Raw genomic sequence first — 12,271 nt, 5'->3', positions numbered from 1 at the left:
GTTTTGTTTGTGGTCATCTAAATATGGTATGTACCAAGTTTGGTGAAGATTAGATGAAAAATGTGTCAAAAGCAGCCATCCTCCTAATAAATCCTGAGCTCATTATGTCGAGCAGTGCAGCAAAACTAAAAGCTGTAGTTATCAATTTGACAGGACAGAAGAAACTATCCAGGGAAACAAATTAAACTTTTAGCTTCTGAAATATATTTTTAGACAGACAAGTGAAAAACAAGTTATTTTCTGGTTTTGGTTCAATTTCTATTCCAACTGCCAATTTGAAGAGGAAAACAGGTTAGGGGAACAGGAAAAATGGGGGAAAAAAACAGGAAGTGGCTTTATTTCTTTATCCTGTTATCAAACAAGTTGAACACAGCTTTGGACGGAGGGTTCATGGACTGGGAGGCAGCAACTACTGTGTTTTGCTGTCAGTTATGGTCGCGCTTAGTTTCTCTTCTCTTCTCTGTTTCACCGCAGGTGGAGCTGCTTTTTGACACACACGGAGCTCTACGGAGCAGAGGAGAGACAGCAAAGTAGTCGAGTTGACAACGACACTCATTAAGTTACTGTTACTCAGTTGTTTGCCTACTTTTGCACCACTTTGTCAGAGACAATCACTGTCTCTCAGTATTTCAGGCCTCTGGCACTGTAGGCTAGTTGTGTAAGATGGTGGCTCACTTCAGTCAGGAGGGGAGTGCTCGTTTTGCAGATTTTTAGAACCATCTATTGTTGTGAATGTACAGACAGGTGACAAATTAAAGGAAAAACCAACATAAAGTGTCTTAGTAAGCTGTTGGGCCACCATGTGCCGCCAGAACAGTGTCAATGCACCTTGGTATTGATTCTACAAGTCTCTGGACCTCTTTTGGTGGTCATTCCCTCATTTGGTGTTTTGATGATGGTGGTGGAGAGCACTGTCTAACACATCAGTCCAAAAAATCCACATAAGTGTTCAATTCATTGAGATCTGGTGACTGTGAAGGCCATAGCATATGATTCACATCATTCTCATACTCATCAAACCATTCAGTGAGCCCTTGCCTCCTATGGATGGGGGAATTGTCATCCTGGAAGAGACCACTCCCATCAGGATAGAAATGTTTCATCATTGGATAAAGATGATGACTCAGAACAACTTTGTATTGGTTTGCAGTGACCCTTACCTCTAAGGGGAAAAGTGGACCCAAACCATGCCAGCAAAATGCCCCCCACAGCATAACAGAGCCACCAATCCCCTCACTGTAGGGGTCAAGCATTCAGACTTCTACCGGTTTTTCCTTTTATTTGTCACCCATCTGTATATTGACATTTAGAAGTCTAGACCCAAAATATGAGGTCTAGACCCTCACTTTTATCAGGCATATTTCCAGGTAAAAAATATATTCTTATATGCTTGTTCAAACATAGTATGTTAGCATAAAAAACAATTGTTTGCAATATTACTTTGAAGATCATGATGAAGACAATGTAACATTGATTGAATGTTTTAATTTTGAAGTATGCTTTAGGTTTGTAGATCTTTACATTTTTACTGTATTATCAAGTTTTTACTGAAGGTTGCTTTTTTACCTCATATTTTCAACATTGATTATAATGTATCATGCTGGTATTAAGTGCTTTAATCAGCAGGTAGAGTTTCTTCATGCTAATATCTGAAGGCAAACATCGCTATAACCAGAAAACCTGAGCTAAATTAATCTACAAGACTGTGTTTCAAGTGCGTGGGTATGGGGTGGTAGGCTTATCTCTGACTTTCAGCAACTCAAAAATAAAAATGTCCTGACACCGCTGATGGAGCTCAGGATTCATGCATAAGGGCTGCTTTATTACAAACAATTCCATTGTATAAACCTGGAATCTGTGTGTAACAGCTGACCTGTGTAGATGTGTAGCAGAACACAGAACATTATTACCGTCAGATCCTGACCATTCTGGTGTTAATGAAGTTACCGCTGCTGTGCCACATGCATAAATGCGCAAAGCCTCTTTCTCAATTTAGAGACGCACTTATCATTTCAGCTGCTGTGTGATGCTGTAGCCAGCTGTGACACACAGCCAGCTGTGGACAACAAACACAAACAGAACATCAGTGCTGATGTTTCTATGATTCCAGATACATTCAGTGACACCTGAACAACATTATTGTAAGATTCAGACATTAATCTAACAAGTTTCAGACCTGCTTGAGTCACATTAATAGCTGTAGCCTATTTTGATGGACATTTAGGTAGATTATCTTATAGATACGAAATACTAGAGAAGTAAAAGAAGCAAAACACGTGAAAGTTGGTTAGTGATTGTGGAGAGCTCTATGTGTACACACACCTCTGTAATTAAAGACATGCAATTTGAAGCTTTTGTGGTCTCTTCAGTTTTCATTATGGACAAATCTGTGCTGAAATGTGGAGAAAAGCCCGAAATACTGGAAACTGCTCTGCTCACTCAAACAGACGCAAAACAGGGGCAAATTGCACTCAGCTGCAAAACTTCATGGGCATGTTTGCTCTGGCATATCATTAGCACAATATCTTTTATGAATGGGACCTTAAAACAGGGTAGATTGTGGGCGCAAATGTTTCACAATTTACGGTGCTATTCCATCTTTTGTGGATTTGGCCCTAAATGTACACAACAACAAAAAGGGCAGGTATGAACACAGATTCAGTTAATGGATTGTAGAGTTTAAGATAATCTTTGTCAGTTGTTTCGCCTAAAGAAACCCCTTCCTGTCACAGCTTTCATCAGCCAGTGGTAAGGATGAATTATAAATGTTGTCATTGTCACTCAGCTAAGGTATAAGTCATCAATGAATAGAAACAATGGTTTACTAAGAAGAGGTTGGAGAGGCCCTTTTCTGTGAAAACTGATCTACACTGACTGTTGTTCACTTGGCATTATACAACTATCTCACAGCATCCCTGTGCACACTGTACAGCCCTCTAACAAATTGCAAGACACACACACACACAGCAAGAAAACACAAAGCGACATACTCTCTATTTTCCTTCTCCCTCAATTAAGGTTGGCTTAATTACTCGCTTAATCCTAGCACCCTCCATAAGAAGCCATTACAGAAAAGACACTGAACACAGACAAGTAAACACATTAGAGCATCAAACACTTTACATTGCACTGCTCTCAAACACTCACAGAGCAAGCGTCGCTTTTCATAGAGGCGAAAAAGGAAAGATTTCGAAAAAGCTGTACCTTTGCTTTTAGCTAGAAGAGCAGGAGGAGGCGGAGAGAGAACAGAGGAGTCCAGGAGCCAGACAGGGGGGAAGAAGAAGAGAGATGTAACTTCAAATTCCAAACATATCAGTGTATATACGCAGTATTGTAAATCACAAAACACTTCAAACATGCAACCACATTCAGGTGTTAGAGCATCATTTTAAAAGACAAATGCTGCAACACAAAAGGTTTTTACTGCTCTTTACAAAGGCAGAAAGCAGTAATTGCAGAAAGGTTGTGATAGTTGTGAGAAAAAGGGTTTAAAGTTTTCAAGCTAGCCAGGTAAATGCCACAACACAGAGAAAAGAAATGTAGCTTTATTGTCTTTTTGAATTACTTTGCTTATGAAAATAAACTATTTTGATTAGATTAAATGTATGTAGTTTGCTATGTGTACGTCTGTCTACCATTTGTTAATCTCTATTGTTTATCAAAATTACTGTAAATACTCCCATTATTCTAACTTATGGGGGGTATCCACGAATTACTCCTCAATTGTCCATCCTCAGTGCTAGATGTATAGTGTTCTGTTGTTCTTTTCACCAAGTGAGAGATTTCATAGCTATCATGCATGCAGTTGCCTCCTCCCTTTTGCATGCATTCACCTTAAGTTTGTAACTTATCTCTTTTTCTTATATTGCAATACTAGTGTGTTGGAGTGTGGTGAGTACGACATTGGCTTACCAACTCTCCTTTTGTAATCAGCTGCAGCCCCTGAATTATGCAGTCTTTTTGCAACATTTTTAATTTCTTATTTTGTTGTTTTTACTTTTTTGTATTTAGTTAAATAAAGTTCATATTTTAAACATGAGATATTTTATACTGCTAAATTGATTTTAATACAGTTCCACTAACTCATAATAAATTATTTTCTCTGATTTTTTAAAAATTCATGTGTGTATATTTATAGGCTTGTGCTGGTGAACCCTCTTGGTTTGAGGCTGAGAATTTAAGAGAAATTAAGTCTAAACTCAGTGTACATAATGAGTGTCTTCTTTGGTTGAAAGTCCCTCGGTGGCATAGTTGTTAAAGTTGGCCTGTAAGACCTGGTCAAGCCCATTTCCTACTCGGTCACACTAGGCTACCTTTTAGCAAGATAGCAGGTGTCACTTATCTCCATCAAGACTGCATTTAGCTACTATTTATTTTTTATTAAAATAAAGTACCATGATGTCAGTTAATCAAAATTAATATTTTTTTATAACAAGAAACTGCTCAGTGAATGAATGTAGTTTCAAGAAAGGATCAGCCTGTTCTCACTCCCAACTCGTCACATATTGAAGCTTGGTCAGGACCCCCTGGCGTCACTTAACACACTGGGTACCCCTTTAGTGTCATTTTTTAATGTGCAGGGTAGTCCAATAGACTTCTGCTGAGCTCCCACAACATTTGAAATAGACGCTATGAGACCGATGATATCTAAATAAGGTGACAAATTTCAGCCTGGTCGCCAGAATAAAACATTAGCATTGTATGTTTCTGCCCTCTGCAAACCACAGATACATTGAATATGTACATTTCAACACCTGTAATCATATCGACATTTCTGAATGACACACATGACATCTATATAAGCTGACTTACTTTCTTATTAGGAGGTGGAGGGGTTGGCTTGTAATGTTGTTTGTAATGTTGTTGGCAGAAAGTTGGAAATCAGCACAGAGTTAGCACAGAGCACAGTTTGAGACCACCTTGCCGATTTTATTTTTTATTTTAACCCAAACCATGATCTTTCCCTAACCCTAACCAAGTGGTTTTGTGCCTAAACCTAACGAGACCTTAACCACTATGTTGTCACACCATAAAATATAATTATTTTTTAACAGTGACTACCGTGATACTGTGCATTGAAAAACAATGCTAAAGGGGTACCCCGTGCGTTAAAAAGTGACACCAGGGGGTCCTGACCAATCTTCGATATGTAACGAGTTGGGAGTGAAAACATGTTGGAAAGGACATATGTATCTATCTCAGCAGCTAGCGTTGACTTAAAATAGCTCTCTAGTTTTAGATGGAGGCCAGTGATGCCCAAGCCAGTGTGCAGTTCCTGCAGGTTGACTTGGCTTTTAAATCCATTTTGCTATTACTGTAAGTTTTACATGCTGTCTCCATGGAAAGTACATTTTTATAGCGAAATGTTTGGCTTTGGCTTTATAGGGCAGTAAAGCAGAGTAATAAAATCCAACTGTATGTCATGATGCATGTGGAACCATGCACGTCCATATATTCCACACCAACACCAAAACACGCAGCTCCACACTAGAATCACAAACAAAATAAAGACATGATAGAGAAGAGTTAAAGAGACACATACCTTGTTCTGCCATCATATGTGCAAGGCCTTGAGAAGATAAGAAATTGGAAAAGAGAGAGAAGGGAAAAAGAACACTTAGTTTCCAATACCCCTTGGTATTGTGATGACATGTTTTTTCCAAAGAGGGAAAGCATGACATCAGAACACACTGACAGGTGAAACAAAGCTTCCTGAGGCTAAGCAGGAGGCTTCGTCATAAGAAATATCAGCATGTTTGTAGAAGTTAAACACTTTAAGCCTCATCTCTACCCAAAGTTCAATAATGGTGCTTCACATTCATTGACATATTGTATGAGTAATGTCTATTGAAAGATATGTTCTAGTAAAATGACAGACCCCCCAATGGCAAATAATTTCTTTTAGGATATTTTGTATTAAATGAATTATTTCAGTAGAGTTTTATATTTTATACCAGCTGTCTTCACTACTTGGTGGTAGCTTTTGAACACAGTGAGCTCACTCTGTAAGACCATGAGTAGCACTGGATCTACATTTAAGCTGCTATGGTTCACCAGTAGCTTCACATTAGGACCCATGCCACACTTTTTATAGCCAAATAATTGCCTAAGTTGTCATATATTTATGTTTTACTTTTTTTTCTCATTTAAACTCACCTGGCATTTTGTTGTTGTTCTCTGGAATAGCAGACAGAGAAAACAAGTAAACAAAGCCAACATTAGAAACACTCTTATTACTTGCATGTTGTCTGTCATGCAAATGATGGCACACTTCATAATCCATACACAGGGCTGGCAGTGGGCACAACCATGTGCATGTTCTTTACAATGCAGTAGGTGCTGGCAATAAGGAGGTAAAGAAGCAGCATTTTGTCTGTAATCATCAATCAGACACACCAGTGACATACACACACACACACACACACACACACACACACACACTCTCTCTCTCTCTCTCTCTCTCTTTTTCTGTTGTCTTCCCTTTCTTTTTTCTTTGTCTTTTGGTGCAGACACATTATCTAATTTGATCAGTGTTGGCAGGTGCTGTTGCTTAATTATGAAGAGACACACATGGGCCAGAAAGAAATAAAGTAAAGTAGAGTTAAAAGAAATACATATCAATGACAAATACTAGGTGTTACATTTGCTCATTGCTCCGTTTTAATTATTGAAATATATTATTCATATTTTATATTTATTTATATTATTTAGTTAGGCCACTCACAGAAATGAAATAGCTGGAATATTAAGTAAAAGGTAATTGACATGAGATGCATTAAATGTTCTTAGCTCGAACTTATTGGGCATGTATGGCTGTTAATGTGAATGCAAGCAAATCGAAGTCAATCAGATATGTATTAAATATTAATTCAGTTTAAACCGAGGACTTGTGTCAGTTGTGCTCCAACATGGAATGAGTTGGTCAAATGCTCATCTGGAAGAGCAAGGCTGGATGTGTGTGTGTGTGTGTGTGTGTGTGTGTGTGTGTGTGTGTGTGTGTGTGTGTGTGTTTGTGTGTACATACACTCTTAATCTGTTCTAATCTCCTTTTGTCAAGAGCGTTCTTTTTCTGTTGGTGTTTGAGTATTGAGTTCAATCCTATGGAAATCTCAAATAAATCAACTGGTTCAGAAAAGACACAGTGGAATTGAGGCTTTAGCAAGATTATCTCTCCTCTCCTACACACACATCTGTGTGTGTGTAGGGGAGCGAGATAAAGACAATGACAGGAATGATTTTTGTGAAGTTTCCTCACACAAACTTGTCTATTTGTGACATTGAGCTGTGTTTATATCATAAGAGTCCATGCGTCAGACCAAAAATATGTGAAGTGAAAGAAGAAGAGTCTTTATTACATTAGCCCCATAATAGATGCAATAGGTTAGCTCCCGCATAACTCAGTATTACTATACTGGACTTTTCTATGTTTTGTTTTTTGCTGATTCTTGTTTTTATTATACTTTTTACACACACATACATTGAAAATCAAAACACAGAAACTGCTGAACACTATTTTTGTTAAAGAAACAGACAAATTAATTTCCAGTTGTCTATTCCATTTCATTTCAAGGATTCAATTTTATGGATTTTTGGTCAGGTACTGTGTCTGTCCATCCCTTTCATTGTGTTATCATTTATCTCAATGAGTATATACTGTATATATTTTTTACCTCCTGCAAATTTTGAGCAATCAGCATCAAATTTGGCATATAGCATATCTGGACCAAGCCAGAAGAAAATACTATATCAGATTTTTGATATTCCATACAATTTCAAAATTATACATTTTTAAACCTGTGTTTTAAAGTTCAATTTTACATAAAAACATGAATCAAAATTGGCTCAAGCTGTTGTAACCAAACTTGGTGCAACTGTTTGGATGATAGCTTCAATTCACAGTCCTGGGATATTTTGCCACTATGGTAATGCCACGAATGTGCCAGTTTATATCTCATAATTAGCTGCAGGAATTGAGTGAAAATTTTTCCTTTCCTCATGTTCAATTCATTGTATAAAGTTAGGTCATGATTAGCGAAAAGGGGAGTGTTTCAATATTGCAGTCAAAACACTTAGATTTCACTGTAGGTCCTAGAGAGCTGAATTTTCGGCACATCCACTGATGCGTGATAAAAGTTTGCCTTACTGCAACCTATGGTCAATTCAGAAGTCTGTCACTCTATATTTTTCAAGATATGCAAAATCAATTAACATCTATATCTCCACAAGTCTTCATTCATATGCTACCAAAATTGAAACACACATTCTCTAGATGGTTGCCATCAAGTGTTTCAAATGGTGTTCAGATTGGTCAACTAGTGAGTCCACAGTGATATTCACTATCTTGCTGTAATTTGTACTGTGTGCACAACATTTTCTATTTCATCTATTTTTTAAAACAAATTTCACCAAAATATTTGACAATACACTTGAGAAAAGCAAGATGATGTGTGACTTTTTCAGAATTTTATCACCAACATTTTGACTGTTTTAAGCTTTTAAAATGCCCCAGTCTTGCACATGTGTAAGAAGGTGTGTAGAAACCATGTCCCCCCAGTGGTGCAGGCAGTAAGTCACCTTCTCTGGAAAGACAAAGGTCCCCAGTTTGAGTCGCAGGGTGTACAATTCTAACCTGCCAACCATGCTGCATGTTTTTAAATTCTTCTGAAGGTCATATTATATAAGTTGAAGACTGTTTCCTGTGCTTGGACTCATTGCCACTTGCGGCTATATTTTTCTTAATATCAACAAATGTCATGTGCAGAGCAAAACCAACAATGAACTGATCTACTAACAAGTAGGGATGTGCAGAGAGCCCAGTATTTGTATTTGTAACTGTATTTGTTGAGGCAGCAACATTATTTGTATTTGTATTTGTATTCGAATAAAGGTGGAAAGAGGCTCAAAAAGGCTGTTTTTGTTTTTATTATGCTTTTAATATTAGAAAATTCATGTGCTACATTAAGTATCATCAATAAACTACCTTAAGAAGGAGGTTCCCACCCTGGGTCTCGAACTAGAGTCTCCCAGATCATAGACGACTGCGACTACTGAGCTAAAACTTTACTCATCACCTCATTGCAGACAAACCTCTACCTATTAATATACCCAGAACACAGAGACAGCACACCATGTAACGTGTAGGGAAGAACTTCAAAGGCAATTATTGCTTTGCCCTTTCATTTATCGCCTATTTTTTACAAGCTAACTTTGTAGAAAGGAGAGCGAGAACAACAGGTTATGGAGAGTTTATCTGTGTGGAACACCCCTAAATGATGTCCAAATTAGGAAATGTGCATCATGCAGCAGGTGGAAGCGATTCCCCTCGTTAAGACCTGCTGATAGACATAACAGTGAAGCAGGGGACAGAGACTGAGATAGCGATGTAACCGACCTGCATGCTGGTATTTGACATGTTTTTTTTTCTTCCTGAAAACAAATCATTTTTAAAATATTTGTATGAAACAAATATCTGTAAAAAACACTATTTTTCTTTGCCGAATAACATATTTGTATTTGGGCACACCCCTACTAACAAGTACTGTGTGTGTATCCAAAGCCTGATATATCTGTGCTGTAGATCTCCATTGTTGTCCAAAAACTATTAAAAACACATCAATGAGCCACATCGCTGCATGGGGTGACATGTTCCTTAGTTCCTGAAGAGTGTGATTTTGGTCATTTGTTTGGAAACGGCTTGAGTAAAAATGGCAATGAGATCATATCTCTCAGGATAGAAGTTCCTTGTACAGGGGTTCGCGGATCTATTTACAGAGCTTCACTAGCTTGTTGTACCACATATCACAACCTCCTGACTTTGTACTGAATTTCTTTGAGAAATTTATAATGTGGTACATAGTCAAGAGGTGCTTTTAATCGTTTTAGGACAACAACAGAGGTCTACAGCACAAAGGAATATGATTTATCAGACTTTGGATACACACACAATACTTTTGTTGACAATAAGAAAACTAATCACAAGCCAAATCCTTTAAGTGTTTGACCAAATGACCAATGCTATTATTCTTCTATTGAGGACATACTGTATGTTCAGTCTAAATGGAATGACTGGATTAATTTCCTAAAAAATGGGTACTTCCAACCAGAGTAAAAAGAAAGAAGTAACAACAGGGAGACAATAGACAACAGATGATTTTCTGACTAGTCCATCATTCAAATCTCAGTCTGCCCCAGCCCTCTCTCTGTCCTGGTGATCAACTGTATTCACTTGCCCTCCCTCCTGCACTGCTCTATCATTATTTTGTTCTCTGTCTTGACCTACTTCCTTTGACAATTTACTTCCCCTGTATTGTGCCTCTGTTTCTGTTATCAGGCAGGCTTTAGTGTGTGTGTGTGTGTGTGTGTGTGCGTGTGTGGTGTGTGTGAGAGAGAGAGAGAGAGAGAGAGAGAGAGAAATCAGAGGCATGCACCCACACATACATATTTAATAAGATACTAGTCAACAAACCACTCAGAGGTACAATTCCCAGTGGCAGGATTGCCAGCATTTAACTCAACAATTACTGTATCATCAGGGAGCTCTGAAACATTTTTTGTGTTATGAATGTAACAAATCTATATCCTGCAGCTCTCCTCAGAAATTCCTCCAAAAAATCCTAAAAAACTGATCATGATTCTCTGAAGAGACACACCAGTGTTTTGACAAATGTATTTCTTCACCAGTGGACACATAATCTAGGTAAGAGTACGACTGTCTTGTTTAATTCAATACCCAAAAGGTGAGGTAAGCATAGCGGGGGTTGGAGCTCAAAGTAGATTACTACTAGGGATGATTCACGATTTATTGGATAAAGTGGGAGAATCTAGTGATTAATGTGGTATTTCAGATTTTTCTTTCCTTTATCACTGCTGGCTTAATTGATTGTTTTCTGCACATACAGTACATGGAGGGTAAACCGGTATTTGGAAGTTTAACACACATACCATTCCCAAAGGATGAAGTCATTACTGAGTCATTTGATTATTATTGTTTTCATCATCATCATTGTAATAGTCATAATCTTCTCACTGACCAATTTCCCTAACAGCCATGTTTCATGTTTATGTGAACATACGGGCGGCTGGAGAAACAGCTAGAGAGGGCCGCTGATGCCATCTGCTCACATTAGGGTGTCAGCAGCATGCAACTGGTAAATTGTCAGCTGTGTGATGGCAGTGCAGTGCTGAGATTTGTTAGAGAGGGGGCTGCAGATTGAAAGTGGTTGTGTTTCCTAGTTCCTGCACAACAGACAGCGCTGCTGTGAAAATGAAGTACCAAGTTAATAGTGGCTTTAGTCCATGTGGTTAGTGATGGCTTTTATGTATATATTTTTATGTACATTTTTTAAGAAAATTCCTCTTCCACACTGTTTATTGATATACTGTATACTATAAATATAACAATATTTTTTTTCTTTGCGTTGGGTTATCCTACACACAAAAAAATGTGTGACACAGATTCATGAATGCTGTGCACTCAGACTCAATTTACACTTGTCATTTCAAGTTCCATATATCCAGATAAAATCCAGATTTAACACTTTAATTCATATTCTGAAACTGCTTTTCTCCCTGTCTGAAGCAACAGGGAGAATGACGGTGTTATGACCCTTGATTTATTGTGATTTTGCTCCTGCTGGTCATTTGTGTTTCTGCTTTCTTTGAACTTCATTAATGCCATCAATTAAACAAAGGCAAAAACTCTTGCTTTTAAGTAAAACAATATATTTGTGTCCTGTTGTTCAACATGTTACCTAGAGACCAGAGAAAAACAGCTCCCACCTTAGATGGAACACTGACTCTCTTATCTCATCAAATCTTTAAACTTTAACCCAGATTCCTAAGGACTTTTGTGAAGAATCCTTGCAAATCTGAGCCAAACTTGAAATTCATGTAAATTAAATGTCTAATCATTATGCAAGTTATATCATGTTATCTGTCATGTAAATACACAACCCAGTCGCCAGAAGAAGACGTTGGCATTGAATGTTTCTGCAAACCACAGAAACATTGAATATATACGTTTCAACACGTGAATTATGTATCATATCAACATTTCTACAAACATAGCATATTAACATTTCTACCCATTGAATAATGATGTTTTATGGTGTGACAACGCTGTGGTTATGGTCTGGTTAGGTTTAGGCACAAAGACCACTTGCTTAGGGTTAGGGAAAGATCATGGTTTGGGTTAAAATAAAAATAAAAAATAAAATAAAAAACAGCCGATGTCTCACTAAAATAAGCCAGTTTTCTTACCAGAAAAACAGCT

At 37.7% G+C, this 12,271-nt stretch overlaps 1 protein-coding gene across 1 annotated transcript in view; it reads right to left on the bottom strand.

Moving 5' to 3' along the window:
- Window positions 1–409: 409 nt before the first annotated feature.
- The window catches only part of LOC121881140 (neurexin-3a-like), a 33,932-nt gene continuing 22,070 nt past the window's right edge, over window positions 410–12,271 (bottom strand). Inside the window, exons 3-4 of the mRNA XM_042388789.1 lie at window positions 5,543–5,569; window positions 410–504 (exon numbers count right to left, since the gene is read on the bottom strand). Coding sequence (XP_042244723.1) covers window positions 410–504; window positions 5,543–5,569 — 122 coding nt within the window. The remainder of the gene's footprint in view (window positions 505–5,542; window positions 5,570–12,271) is intronic.

Source organism: Thunnus maccoyii, chromosome 16, assembly GCF_910596095.1.
Source record: "Thunnus maccoyii chromosome 16, fThuMac1.1, whole genome shotgun sequence".
Classification (NCBI taxonomy): Eukaryota; Metazoa; Chordata; class Actinopteri; order Scombriformes; family Scombridae; genus Thunnus; species Thunnus maccoyii.
This window is presented reverse-complemented; position numbering and strand designations above follow the sequence as displayed.